The 25,912-nt window shown below is 48.3% G+C and overlaps 2 protein-coding genes and 2 long non-coding RNA genes across 4 annotated transcripts; 1 reads left to right on the plus strand and 3 right to left on the minus strand.

Moving 5' to 3' along the window:
* Window positions 1-210: 210 nt before the first annotated feature.
* LOC101290477 (60S ribosomal protein L18a-like) lies at window positions 211-843 on the minus strand. The gene has a single exon (XM_033400993.2). The coding sequence runs from the start codon at window positions 792-794 to the stop codon at window positions 264-266; it is 531 nt and encodes a 176-aa protein (XP_033256884.1). The 5' UTR covers window positions 795-843; the 3' UTR covers window positions 211-263.
* Window positions 844-7,678: 6,835 nt separating this feature from the next.
* LOC117195704 (uncharacterized) lies at window positions 7,679-12,907 on the minus strand. The gene is made up of 3 exons (XR_004475482.2): window positions 12,767-12,907; window positions 9,748-10,018; window positions 7,679-8,844 (listed from the first exon to the last, which is right to left on the minus strand). It is a non-coding gene; the product is annotated as an uncharacterized LOC117195704 (long non-coding RNA).
* ANGPTL4 (angiopoietin like 4) lies at window positions 12,815-18,215 on the plus strand. The gene is made up of 7 exons (XM_004277317.3): window positions 12,815-13,150; window positions 13,326-13,436; window positions 13,563-13,680; window positions 15,922-16,035; window positions 16,363-16,458; window positions 16,547-16,828; window positions 17,550-18,215. Exons 1-7 carry the CDS (start codon window positions 12,815-12,817, stop codon window positions 17,729-17,731), a joined length of 1,239 nt encoding a protein of 412 aa, XP_004277365.1. The 3' UTR covers window positions 17,732-18,215.
* Window positions 18,216-18,332: 117 nt separating this feature from the next.
* LOC125963924 (uncharacterized) lies at window positions 18,333-22,765 on the minus strand. Its single transcript, XR_007476374.1, has 3 exons — window positions 22,468-22,765; window positions 20,956-21,110; window positions 18,333-18,869 (listed from the first exon to the last, which is right to left on the minus strand). It is a non-coding gene; the product is annotated as an uncharacterized LOC125963924 (long non-coding RNA).
* Window positions 22,766-25,912: the final 3,147 nt, after the last annotated feature.

The following is a 25,912-nucleotide window of genomic DNA, read 5'->3' on the forward strand; positions in this document are numbered from 1 at the left end:
CTCCCGTTGCGGAGCACAGGCTCCGGACACGCAGGCTCAGCGGCCATGGCTCACGGGCCCAGCCGCTCCGCGGCATGTGGGATCTTCCCGGACCGGGGCACGAACCCGCATTCCCTGCATCGGCAGGCGGACTCTCAACCACTGCGCCACCAGGAAAGCCCTGGTCTTTATTTTATTTTATTTTATTTTATTTTATTTTATTTTATTTTTGTTTTCCCAGCGAGTTTTATTTGGGCAGACCTGGGGACAGGGAGGTCCTGCATCTAAAAGAAGGTGTTGGGCCTCTTGGTGCTGAAGCGTGGCTTGTGCTGGCGACGGAGGACCCGGTGGGGCAGTGGGAATTTGATCTTGGGGTCGTAGAATTGCTTGACTGCTGGTCGGCGGCACTTGCTGGCTGCGATCTCCTCCACCTTCATGATCTGGATCGAGTGGGCCCGGGCACGGTGCCGGGCGCCCATGTCTCGGTAGCACTGGGTGACAGCACCGGCTGTGGTCAGGTCCCGGTACTCCCGGTACATGTTGTGGGTGCCACTGCGGGAGTCATAGCGCAGCCAGATGCCGAAGTTCTTCACCCGCAGGGGAGATTTTTCAAACACCTGTCCACAGTAGACAATTTCCCCTGAAGACTTCTTCATCTTCTTCAGCTGAGATACAAAGTACCAGAAGCGGGACTTGGCAACAACATGGTTAGGCACAAAGATCCGCATGCGATAGAGGGGCGGCGTGCGGCACTTCGGGGTCGGCAGGCAGCGCCCCACCACTTTGTATTCTCGAAGCGTGCCCGAGGCCTTCATAGCGCCCTATCCACGCTCGCCACCACCCTCGAAAAGCTGGTCTTTATTTTTTTAATTGAATTATAGTTGATTTACAATGTAGTGTTAGTTTCAGGTTACAGAAAAGTAACTCAGTGATACATATATATGAATACATGTACATTTGTATATATAAATGTATACATATACATTTTTATATATAGATTCTTTTACAGATTCTTTTCCACTGTAAATTATTACAAGATATTGTATATAGTTCCCTGTGCTATACAGCAGGTCCTTGTTGGTTATCTATTTTATATATAGTAGTGTGTATCTGTTAATCCCAAACTCCTATTCTATCCCTTCTCCTGCAATCTAGAAGACATTTTTAAAAATTGATTAGTTTGCTCTCTCTCATACACACATAAAATTTCTGTATGGCAAAAAATATTTAAAGCAAAGTCAGAGACAAATGAAAAGCTGAGAAAAAAGTTTGCAATTCATATCACAAAGACTTAATCTGCCTAGTAGAAATCAATAACAGAAAGAAAAAAAAATAACAGAAAGAACAACACAAGAATTTTTTTAATAGGGCAAAGGAAATACAAATGGCTATTAAGCATCTGAAAAGGTCATCTCATACTAAGACAGATGAAAATTTAAACTATGTGAGGTGCCGTTTTCCACGTATCAGAGTGGCAAAACTCCAAAGTTTAATAAGGTAATTTACTGACAATGCTGAGAGAAAATAAGTGGTCTCTCATTGTTGGTGCCAGTGTATACTGGCCCAACTCCATGGAGGGCAATTTGGTAAAATTCATCAAAATTACGAATATATATCCCTTTTGACCTAGTAATTCCACTTTGGGAAACTCTTTCTCCAGGTATAATTGCATAGGTACAAAATGACAGTCTGCAAGGTTATTCATTAGTGCATGGTTTGTAATAGCAAAGGATTAGGGACAACGCAGGTCCTTAATAGGGACCTGGTTAAATACAGTACAAGTATAAATGGAATACTATTCAGCTACTATATAAAAAATGAGGAACCTTCTATGGGCTGATAAGAACTCTGAGATTTATGTCAAGTGAAAAAAGATACAAAACAGTGCATGTGACATGCTATCTTCTGTGTAAAGATAGTGGGGAAAATTGCTTATATCTGTATAAATAAATGCAAGAATGACAGAGGAGAAACTATTGACAGTGATTTTGGGTATGAGTGAGGGGAACTGGACAGATAGGGGACAAGAGTGTTAGGGAGATTGAAATTAAAATTTTTAATTAAAAAATCTTCCGGACTTCCCTGGTGGAGCAGTGGTTAAGAATCCGCCTGCTAATGTAGGGGACATGGGTTTGAGTCCTGGTCGGGGACAATCCCACGTGCCACGGAGCAACTAAGCCTGTGTGCCAGAACTACTGAGCCTGCATGCCACAACTACTGAAGCCTGTGCACCTAGAACCCATGCTCTGCAACAAGAGAAGTCACCGCAATGAGAAGCCTGCGCACCGCAATGAAGAGTAGCCCCTGCTCACCGCGACTAGAGAAAGTTGCGCACAACAAAGAAGGCCCAACGCAGGCAAAAATAAATAAATAAATTTATTTTAAAAAATTTCCTCCAAGAGAAATGAAAGCACTCTCCCATCAAAAACTTGTATGTGACATTGGATGCAACTAGAGATTATCATACAAAGTGAAGTAAGTCAGAAAGAGAAAGACAAATACCATATGATATCACTTACATGTGAAATCTAAAATATGGCACAAATAAACTTATCTATGAAATAGAAACAGACTCACAGACACAGAGAACAGACTTGTGGTTGCCAAGAGGGAGGGGGGATGGGGGAGAGAGGGATTGGGAGTTTGGGATGAACAGATGCAAACTATTATATATAGGATGGATAAGCAACAAGGTCCTATTGCATAGCACAGGGAACTATATTCAATATTCTATGATAAACCACAATGGAAAAGAACATAAAAAAGAATGTATATATATGTATAGCAGAATCACTTTGCGGTACAGCAGAAATTAACACAACATTGTGAATCAACTATACTGCAATTTTAAAAAATTGAAAAAAAAAAGTGTATGTGAATGTCCATAACAGCTTTATTTTTAATAAACAAAGACTGGAACAACCCCAATGTCCTTCAACAGATGAATGTATACAGAAACTGTGGTTTATCCATATCAACGTTAAAAATAAATATACTATTGATACACACTCCAACAGAGATGAATATCAAAATAATTGTGTTAAGTAAAAAAAAAGCAGGCAAGAAAGGAGTACATTCCATGTACTCTATGTGATTCCATTTATATAAAATTCTAGGAAATGCAAACTTACCTGTAGTGACGGAAAGCAGGTCATGGTTACCTGGGGAAGGTGGGAGGAGCCAGTGGGAGAGGTTCTTAAGAGGCACAAGGAAGCTTCTGGGTGTGATAGAGATTTCCATTACCTTGATTATGGTGATAGATTCACAGGTGTTTACATAGGTCAGAGTTGATTAGATTGTGCACCTGAAATATGTACAGATTATGGTATGTCAATTACACTACAATATACTGCCAAGATGCTTTCCCCACCATTTTTGTCTTAGTCCTCTTGGGCTGCTATAACAAAATGCCACAGGCTGGGTGGCTTAAACACAGAAATTTATTTCTCACAGTTCCGGAGGCTGGGAAGTCCAAAATCAAGGTGCTGGTATATTCGGTTCCTGGGGAGAACTCTCTTCCTGGCTTGCAGATGGCCACCTTCTTACTGTATTCTCATATGGTGGAGAGAGAGAGAAAGCTCTCTCCTGTCTCTCTTTCTAAGGGCACCAATCCCATCATGGGAGTCCCGTCCTCATGACCTAATCATCTCCCAAAGGCTCCACCTCCAAAGACCATCACACCTGGGGATTAGGGTTTCCACATAATGAATTTTAGGGGAACACAAACATTCAGTCCATAACAATTTTGAAAAGGAAAATGTTTAGACATACAAAAAAACTTCAAAAGTGATTATGAATAAACCTGGATAAACATTCTCAAACAAAGTTTTAGGTGGACACACAATTAGGAAAAGGGAGACTTCTCCAGCTATGGTTTTTATTTTATTTATTTTTAAAATTAATATTCTCTTTTTTAAAAAAATATTTATTTGTTTGTTTGGCTGAGCCAGGTCTTCGTTGCTGCATGCGGGATCTTTAGTTGCAGCATACGAACTCTTAGTTGCGGCATGTGGGATCTAGTTCCCTGACCAGGGAGTGAGCCCAGGCCCCTGCATTGGGAGTCTTAGCCACTGGACCACCAGGGAAGTCCTCCAGCTATGATTTTTAGAGTTTTGGGGTTTGGCACAATGCAAATGCCTTCCCCATTCAAAATTGTAACTTACAAAAACAGACAGGATTAAAAAAAAAAAAAGATTGATTAGTTTGGAACTAGAGAGAACTAGGTTGAAATCTTGGGCTTTCTAAGCTGTCTGTCTTTGGCCAAGTATGTGAACATCTCAGAACATCACAGTTTTCCTGTCAGTCCAAAAGGGAAAGGAATGCTTTCGTTTTCAGGGCTGATTAAAGGGTGACAAAACATAGACTATGCAAGTGCCTAATGGGATAAAGGTGGGTGCTAAATTAATGTGCACTGTTATAATTATTATTCTTACCTTAGTGAGTTCAGGGCTGTTTGCCCTGGTGTCCAAAGGCGGCAGGTTCACACACACGCAAGCTCCCAGGCTGGGAGGACTCTGGGAGACGGGTGGCGATGGGGAGAGTGTCTTGGGCAGAGGCCACTCCATTCCTTTCTGGAGCCCCAGCCCAGAATCTGAGTCATTCTTTCTGCTCTGAGATTCTGAGGCTCCTGCCCTAAAACTGACCTCTCCTGATGACCTGATGTGACTAAAGGCTGACAGGAAAGGGCATGGGCAGTTGCCAGGGGTGGCGGGGGCCACTCCTGGGGGGCCAGCAGCCTTGTTTTGGGATGTCCACATACAATGTCCCTCTGGGCTCGTCTGGGAAGAATCAGTCACATATCCCACGCTACAATGCATTACACATGCTCTTCCCCAATCTGGGTCACCCATTCCATATCCTTTTCATCTGGATAATCTTACTGTTCCTCAGCCCCAGGGCCCCTGCCCAAAAAGCCTTACCTGCTGGGATAGGTCCCTTCTCTGACCTCTTCTAGGCCCCTGTGCTTCCCCATTACAGCACTGATCATCCAATATTAAAGTTAAGTGGTCAAACAGACATAGAGAACAGACTTGTGGTTGCCAAGGGGGAGGAGGGGTGGGACAGGGAAGGACTGGGAGTTTGGGATTAGCAGATGCAAACTATTATATATAGGAAGGATAAAAAACAAGGTCCTGGGCTTCCCTGGTGGCGCAGTGGTTGAGAGTCCGCCTGCTGATGCAGGGGACACGGGTTCGTGCCCTGCTCCGGGAAGATCCCACGTGCCGCAGAGCGGCTGGGCCCGTGAGCCATGGCCGCTGAGCCTGCGCGTCCAGAGCCTGTGCTCCCCAACGGGAGAGGCCACAACAGTGAGAGGTCCGCGTACTGCAAAACAAACAAACAAACAGAAAAAAACACAAGGTCCTACTGTATAGCACAAGGAACTATGTTCAATATCCTGTGATAAACCATAATGGAAAAGAATATGAAAAAGAATGTATATATACATATAACTGAATCACTTTGCTGTACAGCAGAAATTAACATTGTAAGTTAACTATACTTCAACAAAATAAATGTAAAAAATAAAAATGCTTAAAATAATCAAAATTAGGTCAAAAGATACAAACTTCCAGTTATAAAATAAGGAAGTCCTGGGGTTGTAACATACAGCATGGCAACTATAATTAATAATACTATTATATATTCAAAAGTGGCTAAGAGTAAATCTTAAAAGCTCTCATCATAAGAAAATAATTTTTATTTTTTGGCCGCTCCGTGTAGCTTGCAGGGTCTTAATTCTGTGACCAGGGATTAAGCCCAGGCCCTCAGCAGTGAAACCACAGAATCCTAACCACTGGACCACCAGGGAATTCCCAAGGAAAGAAATTTTGTAACTCTGTATGATGATGGATGTTAACTAGACTTATTGTGGTGATCATTTGGCAATGTATATAAATATCGAATCATTATGTTGTACATCTGAAACTAATATAATATTATGTCAATGATGTCTCAATGAAAGAATTTTTTTTTTCTGCGTTGGGTGTTCGTTGCTGAGTGCGGGCTTTCTCTAGTTGTGGCAAGTGGGGGCTACTCTTCGTTGTGGTGCGAGGGCTTCTCACTGCAGTGGCTTCTCTTGTTGCAGAGCACGGGCTCTAGGCCCACAGGCTCCAGTAGTTGCAGCACGTGGGGTCCGTTGTTGTGGCGCTCGGGCTTAGTTGCTCTGTGGCATGTGGGATCTTCTCGGACCAGGGATCAAACCCGTGTCCCCTGCATTGGCAGGAGGATTCTTAACCACTGAACCACCAGGGAAGTCCCAAGAATAAATTTTTAAAAATCACAATTAACGGTGCTAATATGGGCAAACAGATTTGCCCCCTGGTACTATGCCCGGAGGTCACAATATCACTGCCAAAAAATGCATAGTAATCAGGAGGAAGCATCAGACAAATGCAAAGTGAGGAACATTCCACCAATAACTAGTGTGTGCATTTCAAAAAAGTCAATGTCAAAAAAAATGGTACAGGGCTTTCCTAGTGGTTCTGTGTTAAGACCCCACATTCCACTGCAAGGGCCATGGGTTCGATCCCTGGTCGGGGAAGTAACGCATGTCGCAAGGTGTGGCCAAAAAAAAAGAAAAAAAGGTACAAATGAACTTATTTACAAAACAGAAATAGAGTCACAGATGTGGAAAACAAACTTATGGTTACCAAGGGGGAATGGAAGAGGGATAAATTGGGAGATTGGGATTGACATATACACACTACTATATATAAAATAGATAACTAGTAAGAACCTACTGTATAGCACAGGGAACTCTACTCAATACTCTGTAATGACCTATATGGGAAAAGAATCAAAAAAAGAGTGGATATACGTATATGTATAACTGATTCACTTTGCTGTACACCTGAAACTAACACAACATTGTAAATCAACAATTTTTAAAAAGTCAATGTCGTGAAGGACAAAGAATGATTGAGGAACGGGTCCAGATTATGGAGGACTAAGGAGACACAACAAGTAATTGCACCATGTGATCCTGGATGGGACCCCAGAGGGGGAGAAAACAGCTGTAAAGGACATGATGAAACTGGAATCTGGACTGAAGATTAGATAACAGCAATATGTCAGGCTCAAACTTCCTCAAGTTGCTATCTGTGCTGCAGTTACGTAAGTGAAAGGCCTTGTTCTTAGTAAAAGCACTAATCATGTCTGCAGCATACCCTCAAATCATTCACACACAAAAAAGTGTGTGTGATTATCTTTTTTCTATGTGTATTTTATATATACATGTATATGTGTGCATTATATATGTGCATGTGTATAATAGGTGTGTGTGCATATTATATGTATATACATGTGTCTCTCTGTATATAAATGTTTCTCTCTCTCTCTCTCCTCCTCTCTTTTTTTTTTTTTCGGTACACGGGCCTCTCACTGCTGTGGCCTCTCCCGTTGCGGAGCACAGGCTCCGGACGTGCAGGCTCAGCGGCCATGGCTCACGCGCCCAGCCGCTCCGCGGCATGTGGGATCTTCCCAGACCGGGGCACGAACCTGTGTCCCCTGCATCGGCAGGCGGACTCTCAACCACTGCGCCACCAGGGAAGCCCTACTCCTCTCTCTTTTGTACAAGAATCATCTCTGTTTTATTTATTTCACAGAGTAATGATTTTAATTGAATACATTTGGACACAGTAAATATTTGACATGAAAAGTAGTTGTATCAGAATGGGCATCAGAAAAATAGCAATTCATCTTTACACATAATAAGTAGAAAATATTTTTTCTGTCTGTTCATGTAAGTGTTACAAATCCTGAGAATGTTATACACTGAACTAGGCACTACCTTATAATTAAATCTTGCATACATATATATAGAGAGAGACAGAGAGAGACAGAGAAGAGAAATATATATGGAATATATATATATATATATATATATATATTTGTGTGGAATATATATATATATATGCCTCTCTTCCTTTATGTGAGGGAGGATCACCAGGGAAAAGAACTGCTCAGCTGAGTCCACTGGATGTGGTTTTGAGCCACTAAGTTTGGGGAATGTTTGTTACACAGCAAAAGAAAACTGATTGGGCTTCCCTGGTGGTGCAGTGGTTGAGAATCTGCCTGCTAATGCAGGGGACACGGGTTCGAGCCCTGGTCTAGGAGGATCCCACATGCCGCGGAGCAACTAGGCCCGTGAGCCACAACTACTGAGCCTGCATGTCTGGAGCCTGCGCTCCGCAACAAGAGAGGCCGCGATAGTGAGAGGCCCGCGCACCGCGATGAAGAGTGGCCCCCTGTTGCCACAACTAGAGAAAGCCCTCGCACAGAAACGAAAACCCAACACAGCAAAAATAAATTAATTAATTAATAAACTCCTACCCCCAACATCTTCAAAAAAAAAAAAAATATGCTCCTGATTTCTAAAAAAAAAAGGAAAACTAATACACTAATGCTGTTAAATAATAAAATATGTTCTATCCTCCCAGTTTTAAAAATATACCTTCAAAACAATATGAAAGGCCAGATTCAAATTTATTATTTCTTTTTTGTTTTAATAAGATTTGGGTTTTTTTTAGATTAGAGTTTTTAAATTGTGGTAAAACATACATAATAGAAAAAGTTTAACCATTTTAATGAATACAATTCAGTGGCATTAAGTACACATACAATGTTGTACAACTTCTACCTAGTTCCAGAACTTTTCCACCAGCCCAAATGGAAACTCAATGGTCTAAAAGGAAGTCTATGGGCTCCAGTAAATATACCCATTGCTCCCACAACTCCTTGCCTGGTGGAGGCATTCACCCTCCAAAGTGCAGTGCCATAACAGAGGTCCCTCTTGCCCTGGTCTGAGGCTGGCACTGGCAACAGAAAAACACCAGCCCAAAGGCAATGATCAGAGGCTTAAAGGATCTGCAAAAAAACAGAACATGGAATGGCCTGTGTCGCACAGCAGTGATGGGGCGGGAGGGCTTCCCTTGGCCAAAGAGGGCAGCTCCCCTTCAGCTTTGGACCGTTGCAAACAAGCAGGACTGCAGACCACTCCTGTTGGACCTTCCAGTTTTTCAAGAGAAGCAGAAATTCCGGATTTTCATTAGAAATCTCCTGATACTCAAAATTCTGGGCAGAACAAACCAAGCATATCTTCAGGTGGAGTTTGACCTGTGGGGTCCAGCATAGGATCATGCAGGATCTGTGCCTAAAACATGGGTGAGGGAGACTTCCCTGGTGGTCCAGTGGGTAAGACTCCATGCTCCCAATGCAGGGGGCCCGGGTTCGATCCCTGGTCGGGGAACTAGAGCCTGCATGCATGCTGCAACTAAGAAGTCTGCATGCTGCAACTAAAAAGATCCCATGTGCAGCAACGAAGACCCGGCTGAGCCAAAAAAAAAAAAAAGGGTGAGGGATGGGGTGGGTGGGAGAGCAGAGCTGGCAGAGGGGGCTTGGCTTCTGTGCAAATTTGAGCAGGAGACAGGATTGCAACTCATGGGAGCAGCATTAGTTGCACTCCATGTCCGCCACTGGCAGAATTCAAAATAAAGCATGGTTGGAGCAGGTTTAAGCTCAATAATAATCCTAGTCTTCCTGGGAAACTTTATTCCCCCCACACCTCCTCTCTCAGACTATGTGATCTCTCTGTACCTCTGTTTCCCCTTCTTTAAAATAGAGACCTTACAGGATATATTAAGTGAATGAATATATATAAAATACATAAAATAATGCCAAGTGCAGGGTGGGCACTACTTAAATGTTGGCTACTGTATTAGCTGCAGAATGAGTGGCTTAAAACAACAAGACACATTTATTATTTCTTACTTTTCTGTGGGTCAGGAGTTTGGGAGCAGCTTAGCTGGGTGGTTCTGGCTTGGAGTCTCATGAGGTTGCTAACAGATGCCAAGTGAGGCTACATCATCTGAAAGCTTGACTGGGGCTGGAGGATCTGCTTCCAAGATAGCTCCCTTGTGTGGCAGACAAGCTGATGCTGGTTGTTGGGTGGAGGCCTCAGTTCCTCACCTTGCAGATCTCTCCAAAGGGCTGCTTGAGTGTCCTCACAGTATGGTGGCTGGCTTCTCCCGGAGCAAGTGAGCTAATCAAGAACAAGAAGGAAGTCACATGTTTTTTATGACCTAACCTCAGAAGTCACACACATTGTCATTTCAACAATATCCTCTTGGTTATATGATGGAGAGGAACTACACAAGAGTGCAAATATCAGGAAGCAAGGATCACTGCGCTATTATGAATAAAGGTAGCATGGCTGCTAAGAGCAGAGCTGTGAGTCAGGCAGCCTGGTTTCAAATCCTAGCTCTTTCTAGATAACTGTGAGAACTTGGACAAGTACTTAACCTGTCTTTCACTGCATCCTCATTTATAAGATAGAATAACAGTATCTGCTTCATTTGCAGTTGTTATTGGGATTAAGGGAATATATAATCACTTTAGAACAATTCCTGGCATATAACAAGTGCACAATAGTGCACAACTTTTTTTTTTACTTGAGTTGTACACTTCATTATTTATTATTTATTTATTTATTTGGTTGTGTCAGATCTTAGTTGTGGCACGTGGCTCCTTAGTTATGGCACGCAAACTCCTAGTTGCGGCATGCATGTGGGATCTAGTTCCCGGACCAGGGATCAAACCCGGGCCCCCTGCATTGGGAGCATGGAGTCTTAACCACTGCACCACCAGGGAAGTCTCTGCTGCTACTTTTTTATACACAGCCCCTCCAATGACAGATCAGCTCCTCCCATACAACCCACCAGAAGCCCCAATGATTGAAGACTAGTACAGAGGGACTGAGGGGTCCCCAGTAATCTAGGTCCTAGAGATACATACAGATGGAAAGACACTGTTCATGAGACTGTGTCCTGCTCCAGACTGAAATTTCCCAAAGGCAGGGATTTTCCTTTCAGCTGCCCACAGACAGACAAAAATAAAGAGTCAATTTTACTGCTTCGCTTTCTGATGAGAGACTCCAGCCCGCATGTCACCTTTCTAATGCCATTTACTTCACCCAGAGTAGCCTACATTGGGTGGAGGGGGCATCTTGCCCACCATTATGGACCCAGCATAGTAACCAGCACACAGCAGGTACCAAAGAAACAATTGATCACGGTGATATGTTATTGCTGGGTCAGAAGTATATTCCACAGAGCAGTTTTTTAAGATATAATTCAGGGCCAGCTCTGGGTCCCTGGACAAACTCTTTTGTAGCCTGCTCACTGAAGGTGCCTCTAAGAGGCTTGGGTGTACTTTGTACCCTCTGAAACACAGCACAGAGGTAGAAGCTACTTCAGAGTGGATCAGAAAGAGGCCTTCAGGTTGGGAAGGTAATTGATCATTTTTCTCAGTGCAGGGAGGAGGAGAGCTCACTCTTGGATAGCTATGTCCCCCACTCAGAAGGGGGCCAGGGGCTGGGGGCTGGACAGGCCGGCTGCCAGGCCAGATGGTGGCTATCTGGATCTATTCCTTGCCAAGGTTTTCCTCTGTGCCCTTCCCACCTGCCTGTCACTGCTGCCGGGATCTGCTATCCTGGCATCTGGCCCAGCCAAGTGTATGGGGCACACAGTGTTAGATTCCAGAGGCTGAGCTGGCTCGGAGCCCTGCTGAGTCAACTCTGTTTTTCTTGCCTGTTCTCTGAGCCATCGTGCCCTGGGTTTTTCCTGGCAGGCAGGTTTTCTATGCCAGCCTCAATTTTCAGGCAAGGTATAGGGAAGTTGGTGGGAATGGAGGGGGAGAACTTTGGTAAAAGTTTGTTGAATAAATGCTTAGCCTTGTGAAATGAAAGTGGTCCACCTCACAGCCTCACTCAGTTCTTCCTCTGTCCCAACTCTGTCCCTACCCGAGGCTCGGAGTGTTGGGGTCTCTCCACCAGCCTGGGAACTCCATGTAGGAGAGCAGAGGACTGTTTTTGAATGAATGAATGAATGAATGAGGGAGAATGGGGAGAACTTCCTTCCATGTATCCCCTCTTTCTGTTCCAAGGTTCCTGCTTTGATTCAGGCAAACACTCTGAAGACCCTGAGGGTAGAGAGTGGGCAGTGGGGAGAGAGGCACCCGCTGGAGACCGAACAAGACAAATCTGGTCCCTGCCACCTGGGCACTAAGTTGTGCGGAGTGGGATGAGGGACGTTAAAGAATCCCACAAACGCATCTGCAACGACCAAGCCTTGAGCGGGAAGGAGCGCGAAAGCCCGAGATGTCTCCCCGGGAGACCAGCCTGGTCTTGGGATGCTCTCCGGGAGGCGTTCCGGAGGCGGGGATGTTTGAGGGGTCCCGGGTTTCCGCCTAGCCCTGATGGACTGAGCGTACCAGGACCCTCTTCCCCAGCTTTTGACTTGGGGAGGGGGTCAGGAATGCAGCCCGCACGCCCCGTCCCCGCTGACACCAGCGCCTTTTCCCCACTGGGCGCGGCGGGGGCTGGGGGGGGGCTCGAAATTCCGGCGCTTGGAAAGGGACCGCGGGGAGAGGAAGTCACGTCTCCCACGGTCGACAGAGAAGGCACGGCTGACCACGCACGTCCGGGCCTGGTGGGAGGAGCCAGAGTTTTGCACCTCCCAGGGCACCCCTCACCCCCAAAACTACCCGGCCTCCAGCAACTGAACCCCACCCCCGGCCGCACGCCCCGGCCCCGGAACTCCACGCGCCCCGCCTCCCAGGCTCCGCCTTCTACTCCCGCACTGTGCTTATAATAGAGGGCGTAGCGGGCACAAGCCAAGCTGTGATTCGAGTCTTTGCTCTCTGGCTTCTGCACCCAAGCGAGACTCCACCAGGGCCCCCGCGTCTCCACCCCTCTCATCTCGACCTCCGAGTCCCCCTTGCGCCCCCTCACCCCTGCCTCTCCGATCCCCGCGTCCCGGCGTCCACACCACCCGGAAGGATGCGCTGTGCGCCAACAGCCGGAGCAGCCCTGGTGCTGTGCGCTGCCACCGCCGGGCTGCTGAGCGCGCAGGGCCGCCCGGAGCCTCCCGAGAAGCCGCGCTTCGCCTCCTGGGACGAGGTGAATGTGCTGGCGCACGGGCTCCTGCAGCTCGGCAACGGGCTACGCGAGCACGTGGAGCGCACCCGTGGGCAGCTGGGCGAGCTGGAGCGGCGTCTGGGCTCGTGCGGGGCCGCCTGCAAGGATCCTGAGGGGTCAGCCGCACCGCCGTTCGCCCCGGAGAATCTGGTCCCTCCTGGCGGCGATGCAGTCCCGGAGACCCTCCGCAGCTTTCAGGTACGTACGCTCCTACTGCCCTGGAAGGGTGTGGACGGGAGGGGGCGCATCCCGGACTCCCTGGGCTCTCCTGCCCGGGCCTCAAAGGATGGAGAGTTGGGAGTAGGACCGGGGATGAATGGAGAAGTTGGCGGCGGAAGGCCAGATCCTCACCAGGGTTTTATACTCTCCCCAGACTCAGCTCAAGGCTCAGAACAGCAGGATCCAGCAACTCTTCCAGAAGGTGGCCCAGCAGCAGCGGCACCTGGAGAAGCAGCACCTGAGAATCCAGAATCTGCAGAGCCAGGTGCCCGATGCTTGCCCCAGGTGGGGAGGGAGGTTGAAGTTGGACCTATGGGTCTGGACGTGGAGCTAAGCAGGTCGAGCAGCCTGAGCCAGCCAGACCTGACCCCCTCCTCCTGTCCTGTCCCAGATGGGCCACTTGGCCCCCATGCACCTGGGCCATGGGGTGGCCAAGCGTGCCAGGAGGAAGAGGCTACCCAAGATGGCCCAACTTGCTGGCCCAGCTCAAAATATCAGCCGCTTGCACAGTGAGTGTCCAGACCTTTGCTGTTCTCCGGAAACCACCCCCCACTATTCTTGCCCCCCACCCTTGTCAGGTCCACCTTACTGAGAAGGAGAGAGGCCCCGGCCCTGCGTCCCTGTGGGCTGACGGGCCTCTGGTGAAGGGGTGACTGGGACACCCCCTCCTCAGTCCTCTCCCTGCCCCACGGGGCCACCCCACCCTTCTTCCCAGCAAGCCACTGGGATTTCCCACGGGCCACTAAGTGGAGCAGCAGGCGGCTGGGAAACAGGGTCCAAGGGGGACTTGAGCTGCAGGGCTGTGGGAAAAGGGGTGGTACAGCTCAGGGCCACCTTCCTGGAGGTTGGAACCTTCTAGGAGGGACAGGATGGGGGACGAAAGGGTGCCAGCTAGGGAGGCTGGAGGCTGGAGCCCTCGTTGGGTGAAGAGAGAATGGCGGCCTGGGAGGGGAGGTTCTGATGTTTGGCCACCACCCACCCACCATGGGCTTTTAGAGTGTGGATCTAGGAGGGGAGGCTAGGGCAGGGAACCCCCATCTCCTTGGCCAGATGCATCACTCTTGCATCTCTTACAAATCCAGGGCTCCTGACTCACACACCTCTTCCGTCCCACAACCTTCTATTGGCCCGGAAGTCCCTGATCAGCCCTTCCCACGCCCCCCCCCCCAAGTTCTGGTTCCTTTATTGTGTATGCCCCGTAGCACCCCAGATCTCCTAACATGTCTGTAGGTATCTGACACAGATTCCCAGCTCCCGGTGTCTCTGTCCTACTGCTCCAGAGCTGGCTGGCTTCCTTGTGGTCCTCCTACCCCATCACCCACCTTGGCATCTGCAGCAGTCTGCAGCCAACTGGGTGAAAGTTCAGATCTCCCTCTTCACACCCTCGGGCTGGTTGCTGGCTTCACGCCCTCTAGTCTTGAGGGCTCTGGCACCTCCCCGTCCCACCACTTTCCCTCCCCTCCCCAACCAGGAAGGGTCCATTACACCCTCCCAAACCGTAGCCCTGGTATGAGTGGCTTCTGGGTGGGGCCCGCAGGCATAGATCCAGGCTGGGGAATGTGATGGGGGGGGGGGGTCATGTGTAGGTTTGGGGACTCCAGGCTCGCCTCTGCCAAGTATGGGAAAGTTCAGAGCTGCGGAGACAAACAGCTGGTGTTAATGGAAGCCACATTGGTGGTTTGGCGGGCTGCCTGTTGTGATTGGAAGAGAGGAAAGTAGGGGAAAGGGGAGCTGCTTCAGGGACCAGAAAATGCCTCCAGTCATCCGGGCCCGCCCCCACTCCCACAGTGTGGACACATTCACCCCGCGACCTGAGCCTTCCCCTCCCCCTGCGACCTTTCCCCTACTTTCCGGGCTGGGCTGGGGCTGGGCTGGGGCTGGGCTGGGCTGGGCATGGGACGGGCTGGGGGCGGCGACTTCCCCGGTCTGCCGATGTGCCCTGGCCATCCTTCCGTTTTTTCCTCCCTCCTCCCTCCTTCCCTCCTCAATCCTTCCCCCTCCCTCTCTGATATCTGGGAGCCCAGGCAGGGCCTCTGTGGTGTCCCCAAGCCCCATCCGGGCCTGATTCCCCTCCCGCCACTGGACAAAGCAGAGCCCCCTCCTGTTTATCGCAGTTCTTGCCCCATCCCCACTCTGGTCCAGCTCCTTCAGTCATTCCTTCATGGCATCTTTAGTAAACACCTGCTGTGGGCTGGGATCAGCCTGGGCACCGGTGCCAGATGGTGGGCAAAGAGCCATTCATTGTCCCTAGCCTCATGGACCTCCTTCAGTGTGGGGAGTTGGAGAGAGACCATCAGATGACCCCAGTGTTGGGGAGTAGGAAGTCCTCAGTGCCCCTAACCTGGTCTGGGTGGGATGGTCAGGGACATGATCCCTTTCAGAAGCTGGGACCTTTAATATGAGGCAAGGAAAGGCATGAGGGAAGTGGGTCTCAGAACAGTAGCACGTGCAAAGTCCCTGTGGCAGGAGGGGGGTGTGGTACCAGGAAGGCTATGTGGCCAGAGGGTGGGCGTGCAGTGCAGGAGAGGGAGGATGGGTATAGCAACCAGTCCTGGGGTGCCTTGTAGACTGTGTCGAGGAAAGGCATGGGGTGCTATGGAAGACTTTAGGCAAGTGGGGGGTGTGTCATGAGCTCTAGATTGCCCCCTCCCGTCTCTGTCACCCGCTGCCCAGCCCCCAGACATGCCTGTTTCCTGGAACCCCCAGGACTGCTCTCTGCTTCAATCCCCCCACCCTTGTCTGCCCTGCAGGACTGCCCAGGGACTGCCAAGAGCTGTTTGAAGAGGGAGAGAGGCAAAGTGGATTGTTCCAGATCCAGCCCCGGGGGTCCTCCTCATTCCTGGTTAACTGCAAGATGACCTCAGGTAGGGCTGCTCTGGCCCCCCAGGTACCCCAAATATCATGGGCCCGGTTGTCTTTCTGTCAAATGCAGCTCACCCCCCCTCCCTCCCTTGCTCCCCGCTTTCTCCTTCCCTGCTGGATCCTTGGGACAAAGATCCAGGCAGAGCCCTCCGCCTGCTGACCAGCCCATCTTCCTCCTTTAACCATCTTCCTCCAGTCCTGCTGGGATGGATGAGAGGAACATTGCTCTCCCCTGGTTTAGAGGTGGTTTGGGGTTTGGGAGCCAGATGGGGGAGTCAGGGTCTCTTGTAAAAAGAATCCTCCTGGTGACTTTGCACCTTTCTGGGCAGATGGAGGCTGGACTGTAATTCAGAGGCGCCAGGATGGCTCAGTCGACTTTAACCAGCCCTGGGACGCCTACAAGGATGGCTTCGGAGACCCCCAAGGTGGGTGTTTCCTGCAGGCCAGAGGCACAGGGGGAGGAGGGGGCCACGGAGGTGGGTCATTCTCACAGATGGGCCTTTCCCACTGTAGGTGAGTTCTGGCTGGGCCTGGAGAAGGTGCACCGCATCATGGGGGAGCGTGGCAGCCGCCTGGCTGTGCAGCTGCAGGACTGGGAGGGCAATGCCGAGTCATTGCAGTTCCCTGTCCACCTGGGTGGCGAAGACACAGCCTACAGCCTGCAGCTCACGGCGCCCGTGGCCAGCAAACTGGGTGCCACCACCTTCTCACCCAGCGGCCTCTCCCTGCCTTTCTCCACTTGGGACCAAGACCACGACCTCCGCGGAGACAAGAACTGTGCAAAGAGCCTCTCTGGTGAGCAAGCAAGCTCTGTCCCTCCTTGTCTTGCCCTTTGCCACACAGCTGGGACCTCCCCTCCCTACCTTTCTGCATCCGTCCCCTGCCTTCAACTCCATCTATTCCCTCCCCACTTTTCTCCTTACGTGCAGCATACCCTTGGGCAACTGACTTAACACTCACTTACTCCATCTTCAAAATGGGTAGAACCATACCGTCCACGCCATAGGATTATTATGAACATATGATGAGATGACGTTTGTGGGATGGTGGCTGGTGTGTGGCAAAGCCATGGAGACAGACCCCATCTTGTTCTAATGAAATCGGAGGCAGAGCCCGGGCCCTGTGAAGTGAAATATATGAAACTGCCTTTTGGTGGGTCAAAGAAGGATGGAATAGTGGTTAATTTCATATGGTTCAATCTAATATAAACTAGTGAGATGCATGACAGTCATAGAGAGGCTTTAATAAATGTTTGCCATGTGCCAGGTGCGGAGAAGTCACTCGCCAGGGTCACAGGCATAAAAGCTGCAGTTACCGGGAAGGGGGGTACCCAGAGCCCCTGAGGTGCCTTTGTCACAACCTGGGGTTCCTCAGAACACAGTTTGACAACCACTGCCAAAGACATCTCATCTAAAGTGTGTGACATCCAACACCCAGCCTCATCCCCATCCTGGGCCCAGTGGAGGCCCAAGGACCCATGGGCCTAACCAAGTCCCCTTTTTTCTGACCCCGGCAGGTGGCTGGTGGTTCGGTACCTGCGGCCACTCCAATCTTAATGGCCAGTATTTCCATTCCATCCCGCGGCAGCGGCAGCAGCTTAAGAAGGGCATCTTCTGGAAGACCTGGCGGGGCCGCTACTACCCGCTGCAGGCCACCGCCATGCTGATCCAGCCCACAGCGGCCGAAGCAGCCTCCTAGCCTCCTCGCTGGGGCCTGGTCCCAGGCTCCTGGAGGACAGGGACTCTGATTCTGGCCCAGCATGTGGCCACTCCCTGCCTGGGCAGGGGCTCCAAGCAGGGGCCACCTGAAACCTCATGGACAGAGAAGATGTCCACGACTGGAGATGCCCCCGCGATGAGTGGGGGGGCTGCAGGAAATGCCCTCTGAGAAGAACAGAGCTGCAGGGCTGCAGGGCACAGACCCCGAAAGCGTGGGACATGGGGGCATTGAAGCCCACTCCTCGCCCGCCCGAGGAGTATGGGACGCAGAGGGACCACTCGGGGGCAGCCAGGCCGGCCCTTGATGGCGGATTCAGTCACGTTGACTGGCTGGGGGACCAGGACTCCCGTAGACCCCGGGCGCCCTTGTGGTGCTGTAGCGTGTGGGTGCTATAGGCGAGCCCACGCCGACGGCATCTGGGCTGAGCCCACGGAATTCTTGGAATAAAAACAACCTCAGAACATTTCGTTCCTTTTCGTCCTTTGTTTTTGTTTTAAAAAGTGGACAGTTTTCAAAGTCCACATAAACATGTTCCCAGGGTGGAGGGTGAATGCTTCCGGGGCTCTTGAGGGCAATGCTGGTTATCCCTACCACCTCCGACAGCTGATTTCAATTTCCTTCACTTATGATTTCATGATGTGTATCTCATTTTTTACTTTCAAAGTTACAAAATAAAACCCTCATTCAGTCCTTCTGGAAGCAGGTAATAGAGAAAATAAGAAGCTCTTCCTGACCATACTTAGGCATATGAATCACTATTAACTTTTTAGTGTCCTGCCATCTGATAGAAATATGATGTGAGTTGTGTGTTTAATTTTTTTTGTAGCCACATTTTTTTAAATATTTATTTATTTTTGGCTGTGTTGGGTCTTCGTTTCTGTGCGAGGGCTTTCTCTAGTTGCGGCGAGCGGGGGCCGCTCTTCATCGCAGTGCGTGGGCCTCTCACTGTTGCGGCCTCCCTTGTTACGGAGCACAGGCTCCAGATGCGCAGGCTCAGTAGTTGTGGCTTATGGGCCTAGTTGCTCCGCGGCATGTGGGATCTTCCCAGACCAGGGCTCAAACCCGTGTCCCCTGCATTGGCAGGCAGACCCTCCACCACTGCGCCACCAGGGAAGCCCTGTAGCCACATTTTTAAAAAAGAAAAAAAAAAGAAAAACAAGTTTTACAAGAAAGTAAAAAAAAAATTTAGGAATATACGTCATTGAACCCAATATTTCCAAAATATTACTGTTTAAACATGTGGTCAATATAAAAGTTATTGATAAAAAAAAGTTATTGATGAGATATTTGACGTGGCTTTTTGTACTGAGTCTTCCAAATTCAGTATGGATTTCACACTTATGGCGCATCTCAGTTTGGACTGGCCGTATTTAAGGGCTTAGTAGCCACAGTGGCCAATGACCACCATCTTGGACAACCCAGCTCTACTGTGTGACATTAATGCAGTGTTTTGGGTAAATCCTTCCCATTTTTGGCCATGTCTGCAGAAGTTTTCCTTTAAATTGGCTTTAAAATATATATATATGTGTGTATATATATATATATATATATATATATATACATATATATATATATATATATATATATGTATCTTGGGACTTCCCTGGTGATCCAGTGGTTAAGAATCCACCTTCCAATGCAGGGAACGCAGGTTCCATCCCTGGTCAGGGAGCTAAGATTGCACATGCCACAGGGCAACTAAGCCCGAGCGCCATAACTAGAGAGCCTGTGTGCTGCAACTACTGAGCCCGCGCACTCTGGAGCCTGCGTGACACAACTACAGAGAAGCCTGCTGGCTGCAATGAAAGGTCCCACATGACGCAACTAAGACCTGACGCAGCCAAAAATAAATAGATATTAAAAAAATATATATATATATATGTATCTAAAATTCAGCTAATATTTCTTGAGCACCTACTACAGGTCAGGCCCTGTCCCAAGTGCTTGGGCTACTCTAGTGAACAGAAAGATCCCTGCCTGCACCAAGCTTGCCTTCAAAGCCCCTCCCATTACAGAGAAGGTGACCTATAATTGATGGTCCAAACTGGAGACACTGTTGAGAGTGAAAGGCGGGGTGTTGTTAATAATTACGCCAGATGACAGATGTAAAGCAGCTCACCCCCAGGCATATAGGGACTTACTGACCCAGTTTCTAAAAATGTAGTCATATATCTTACAGTGTGTGGAAAACCCTGCCATAAATAGGTTAGTAAAACTAAACTCGGTGAAAACAAAACAATGTAAATGCTTTCAAATTCCAGCTAGAGGGAATTCCCTGGCCGTCCAGTGGTTAGGACTCCATGGCTTTCACTGCTGTCAGTGTGGGTTCAATCTCTGGTGGGGCAACTAAGATCCCACAAGCCCCGCCGCCTGGCCAAAAAAAAAAAAAAAAATCCAGCTAGAAAACTGATCTATGGTGAAAAAAAAACCCCACAATAAACGAATAGTGGTTGCCTCTGGAAGGGTGGGAGGTGGGATAGGGATTGACTCGGAAGGGATATAAGGGAACTTTCCCAAGTGACGGTGATGTTCTGAACCTCAGTAGAGGTGGGTTACTCCCGTGTTCACCTTTGCCTAGGTGAGTATACACTTAAGATTTGTGCATTTCATTGTATGTAAATTTCACCTAAAAAAAAAGCTATAACAGTCATAAAAAGACATGGAACTCTAGTTAATGGTATGCATGCTGAAGTGTTTTAGAGGTGCAGTGAACTGATGTCTTCAATTTTGTTTTTTTAAATTTTTTCCAGCTTTATTGAGATGTGATTAACACACAATAGGACTTCTCTGATGGCGCAGTGGTTAAGAATCCGCCTGCCAATGCAGGGGACACGGGTTGGATCATTGGTCCGGGAAGATCCCACATGCCGCGGAGCAACTAAGCCCGTACTGAGCCTGTGTTCTAGAGCCCACGAGCCACAGCTACTGAAGCCCACGCACCTAGAGCCCGTGTTCCACAACAAGAGAAGCCACTGCAGTGAGAAGCCTGCACACTGCAACGAAGAGTAGCCCCTGCTCACTGCAACTAGAGAACGCCCGCGTGCAGCAACAAAGACCCAATGCAGCCAAAAATAAATTAATTAAAAAAAAAATAAAACATTGTGTAAGTTTAAGGTGTATGACATGTTGACTTGATACACATATACTGTGAAACGATAAGCACCCTAGCATTAGCCAATGCCTCCATCACATCACACAATTACCTTTTCCTTTTTGGTGGTGAGAACATTGAAGATCTACCCTCTTAGCAGCTTTCAGGTACACAATACAGTGTTACTTGTAATCACCATGCTGTCCATTAGATCCCCTAAATCTTCAACTTCCTTTGAAATGCATCAAAAAATTAGATGACGGGTGGCTAGAGGAATGGATATGCAATAAAGCAAAATGTTAATAGTGCGATCTGGGTCTGGGTATTCTCTGTACAATTCTTTCCATTTTTCTAAATGTTTAAAAAATTTCACAATGAAATGTATGTAGGGAAGAAAATCCTAACGAGATCCTGTTGCCTTCTAAAGGCTCTCATCCTTCGTCTGAGCTCAAAAAGGGAGATGAGGATTAGATAATTGTTGAAGAGATATGAGCAAGAGAGAGTGAGCCTCTCTCCTTGATGGGTAATAAAGGTCTTCAAGAATTGAATAAAAAGGGAGAGGGATAAATTAGGAGTTTGGGATTTGCATATACATACAAGTATATATAAAATAGATAAACTACAAGGACGTACTGTGTAGCACAGGGAACTCTACTCAATATTTTGTAATAAACTATAAAGGAAAAGAATCTGAAAAAGAATGTATATGTGTGTGTGTGTGCGTGTATAACTGAATTACTTTGCTGTACACCTGGAACTAACACAAAATTGTAAATCAACTATACTTCAATAAAAAATTTAATTCATTAAAAAAAAGGAATTGAGGGCTTCCCTGGTGGCACAGTGGTTAAGAATCCGCCTGGCAATGCAGGAGACACGGGTTCGAGCCCTGGTCCGGGAAGATCCCACATGCCACACAGCAACTAAGTCCCTGCGCCACATCTATTGAACCTGCACTCTAGAGCCCGCGAGCCACAACTACTGAGCCCGTGTGCCACAGCTGCTGAAGCCCGCGCGCCTAGAGCCTGTGCTCCACAACAAGAGAAGCCACCGCAATGAGAAGCCTGCACACCGCAACGAAGAGTAGCCCCCTCTCGCCGCAACTAGAGAAAGCCCGCGCACGGCAACAAAGACCCAATGCAGCCAAAAATAAATAAATAATTTTTAAAAAATTGAAAAAAGGAATTGAAAAAAGGTAGGACTTTCACAGTATGTGGTTCAATGTTATTTAATGCACTGCTTACGATTATCACCCCTATCATATGGCGCATTATCATAGGGCACGTTTGGGAGAAACAGTATTTGCCTGTGCCCTGAGCCCCAGCTGCTGTTTTAATAGAGAACCTATTTTTCCAATATTCCTAGGGGTTCCTTGGGAAGGTAGTGGGGGCCTCTTTCACTAGAGGAGAGCCTCTGTGTTGGGGACACACTAGCTTCCCTGGGGCCCTGGCTGAGCATGGGTGACGATCTCCTCAACACTTGGAGGCCAGACCCTCTCCAGGATCCTTGTTTGGGGGTGTCCTGTATCGGGCAGGCTTGGAGAGTCTCCCTTGAGACCACTGTGGCTGAACTGGTGGGGAGTCCAGTCTGTTGAGGTGGGGGCAGAGCCCTCCCAGTTACGTACTCTTTATTCTCAGGTTCGGCCAAACAGGGCTGATTGCTCCAATGCTGCTGCTTCTTCTGCTATCACCTCCTCCTCCAACACAGCATTTCCTGCCCCTCCATCACTGGGAATGACAGAAAGAGTAACCACCATGGCTGGGAACCAAACAAGAGCCAGGAAGTGAATCCTGACCCAGCCAACTTCAGAGCTGGCGCCCTTAACCATATCACTCTCCTGCGGAGGGGCCAGGACAGGACACTCAAGCTCTGTGGCCTCAGCTCCTGCATCTGGAAAATAGGGATGGTCTGGTACCCCACCCTCCCATCCGCACCACCCCTTCCTGTTCTCCAGGTACTGTGAGGATTTCATGTAGCATTACATGAAAAGCAGTCTGAGTAGTGTCTGACTCATGGTGAGCACACAACATAAACGTGAGCCATCATTACTAACACTATCATTACTGTGAGCCATGCTGGATGGGCGCTGGAACAACATGACCTAGACAGGAGAAATGCCTTCATGGTGGAGGTCACTTTTGAGTCAGTTTTTTTTTTTTTCCTTCTTATTTAAAATGTTTATTAAGAAGGTTTACTTTTTTAAAAAATATTTATTTTATTGAAGTATAGTTGATTTACAATGTTGTGGGGCTTTTTGTTTTGTTTTTTTTGGCCATATGGCTTGTGGGATCCTAGTTACCCGACCAGCGATTGGACCCAGGCCCTCGGCAATGAAAACACGAAGTTCTAACCACTAGACCGTCAGGGAATTCCCTACAATGTTGTGTTAATTTCTACTGTACAGCACAGTGATTCAGTTATACATATATATGTATAATTTATATATATATACATATATATAAATTCTTTTTCATATTCTTTCCATTATGGTTTATCACAGGATATTGAATATAGTTCCCTGTGCTATATAGTAGAACCTTCTTGGGTTTTTTTTGTTGTTTTTTTAAGGCCTTTATTGAATTTGTTACAATATTACTTGTTTTATGTTTTGTTTTTTTGGCCCCAAGGCATGTGGGATCTTAGCTCCCTGACCAGGGATGGAACCCACACCCACTGCATTGGAAGGCGAAGTCTTAACCACTGGACCACCAGGGAAGCCCCGACCTTCTTGTTTATCCATTCTATGTATGATAGTTTGCATCTACTAATCCCAAACTCCCGATCCATCCCTCCCGCATGAGTCAGTTTTCAAAGGATAAAAATTCTACAAAGATGGGGGAGGGGTGTGGCACCGCAGCAGGAGAGCACTGTTTGAGAGCAAAAGCCTGGCTGCCTTGGAAGGAAGCACGGCTCCTGTCTGGAGAACTAGTGCATTGCCCCACCTGGCTGCAGCGAGAGGCAAGAAGCTTGGGTGGTGAATGCGGGTGGGGTGGGGAGGGGGTTTGGGTGGGAATGTGCTGGGCTTCAAGCCAACAGCCCAGGAGTGTGCAAAGGCCACTAGGGTCCTCCTGGACTGGCTTCCAGACGGCCTCAACTTTTCCCCTAAGCTCATCTCTGGGCCCTTGGACTCAACTCTCCAGCCACTGTGGCCTCCTGGCTGTTCAGAGCCATTGGGCTCTCTCTCACTTCTTTGTTTTGTCTGTCTAAAATGCTGTTCCCACCACCTCCTCCCCCTCCCTCGGACTCAGTGTAAATGCCACCTCCTCCGGGATGCCTTCCCTGCCTCCTTAACTAAGTAGATCCGCTGTCACATAGCCCAGTTTATTCCTGGGCTCACTGCACTCTGAAATTTCTTGTGCGTGCTGTTGTTTACTTGCTTCTTGTCTGCCTGTTCCACTAGACTGTCAGCTCCCCAAGGGCTGGGACTTGGTCTCCTTCAACTCTATGGCATCTCCAGCCCATAGAGCATTGCCTGGCCTGACTTATGTTTTAAAAGACTCTCGGGGGTGGGGGGGATAAATTAGGAGTTTGGTATTAACATATACACACTACTATATATAAAATAGATAACCAGGGACTTCCCTGGTGGTCCAGTGGTTAAGACTCTGAGGTCCCAATGCAGGGGGCCCAGGTTCGATCCCTGGTCAGGAAACTAGATCCCGCACGCCGCAACTAAAAGCCCGCATGCCTCAAAGAAGATCCTGCACACCGCAACTAAGACCCGGTGTAGTCAAATAAATAAATAAATAATTTTAAAAGTATATAAATAAATAAAATAGATAGCCAACAAGGGCCCACTGTATAGCACAGGGAACTATATTTAATATCTTGTAATAACCTATAATGGAAAAGAATCTGAAAAAGAATATATATGCCACTGAATCACTTTGCTGTACACCTGAAACTAACACATTGTAAATCAACTATACGTCAATTTAAAAAATATTTATTTATTTATTTTTGGCTGTGTTGGGTCTTCGTTGCTGCGCACGGGCTTTCTTTAGTTGCGGCGAGCAGGGCTACTCTTCGTTGTGCTGCACGGGCTTCTCATTGTGTGGCTTCTCTTGTTGCACAGCACAGGATCTCGGTGTGCGGGCTTCAGTAGCTGTGGCATGCAGGCTCAGTAGTTGTGGCGCACGGGCTTAGTTGCTCCGCAGCATGTGGGATCTTCCCAGACCAGGGCTCGAACCCGCGTCCCCTGCATTGGCAGATGGATTCTTAACCACTGTGCCACCAGGGAAGCACCCCCAATTAAAAAATATATATATATATTTATTTATTTGGTTATGCCGGGTCTTAGTTGCAGCAGGCAGGCAGGCTCCTTAGTCGTGGCATGTGGGCTCCTTAGTTGCAGCATGCAGGCTCCTCAGTTGTGGCACACAAACTCTTGGTTGTGACATGCATGTGGGATCTAGCTCCCTGACCAGGGATCAAACTTGGGCCCCCTGCATTGGGAGAGCAGAGTCTTAACCACTGCGCCACCAGGGAAGTCCCTATACTTCAATTTAAAAATACATAAATAGGAATTGCCTGGGGTCCAGTGGTTAGGATGCAGCTCTTTCATTGCTGAGGGCCCAGGTTCAGTTCCTCGCTGGGGAGCTAAAATCCCACAAGCCATGCAGCGTGGCCAAAAAAATTTTAATTTAATTTTAAAAATAAATAAATAAAAGACTCCATGTGGCTGCTATGGGAAGAACAGACTGTGTGAGGTGAGCTCAGATCAGGGAGCTTTGGGAGCAGGAAACTACACAGGTCCGTGAAGTGATGACAGGGCCAGTATAGGGGTGGTGGCAGTGGTGAGGGTGAGAAGTGGTCAGAAATTTAAGAGGGAGGAGGGACAGAGTAAGGCAACTGAGGGAGGGGTTGGGAGAGAGGGGCGGGGGAGTAAAGGACGAGGAGGAGAGGGGAGTCCACCACCTCTGGCTTTGATGATGTGGGTGAATGGATGGAGTCACAGGAGGAGGAGAGGATATGGGAAAAAGAGGCCAAATTTGTGTTTGGGATGCCTGATGGACATCCCAAGGATGACGTCCAGGAGGCAATAATAATTATTATTATAATTAGCACAT

Source organism: Orcinus orca, chromosome 3, assembly GCF_937001465.1.
Source record: "Orcinus orca chromosome 3, mOrcOrc1.1, whole genome shotgun sequence".
NCBI lineage: Eukaryota > Metazoa > Chordata > Mammalia > Artiodactyla > Delphinidae > Orcinus > Orcinus orca.

What these genes read in the sequence shown, in the direction of transcription:
- LOC101290477 (XM_033400993.2), bottom strand. Translation starts at nt 794, where the DNA reads ATGAAGGCCTCGGGCACGCTTCGAGAATACAAAGTGGTGGGGCGCTGC.
- ANGPTL4 (XM_004277317.3), top strand. Translation starts at nt 12,815, where the DNA reads ATGCGCTGTGCGCCAACAGCCGGAGCAGCCCTGGTGCTGTGCGCTGCC. An exon ending in TAACTGCAAGATGACCTCAG is followed by an intron (nt 16,036 to 16,362) that starts GTAGGGCTGCTC and finishes CTTTCTGGGCAG; the next exon opens with ATGGAGGCTGGACTGTAATT. An exon ending in TGGCTTCGGAGACCCCCAAG is followed by an intron (nt 16,459 to 16,546) that starts GTGGGTGTTTCC and finishes TTCCCACTGTAG; the next exon opens with GTGAGTTCTGGCTGGGCCTG.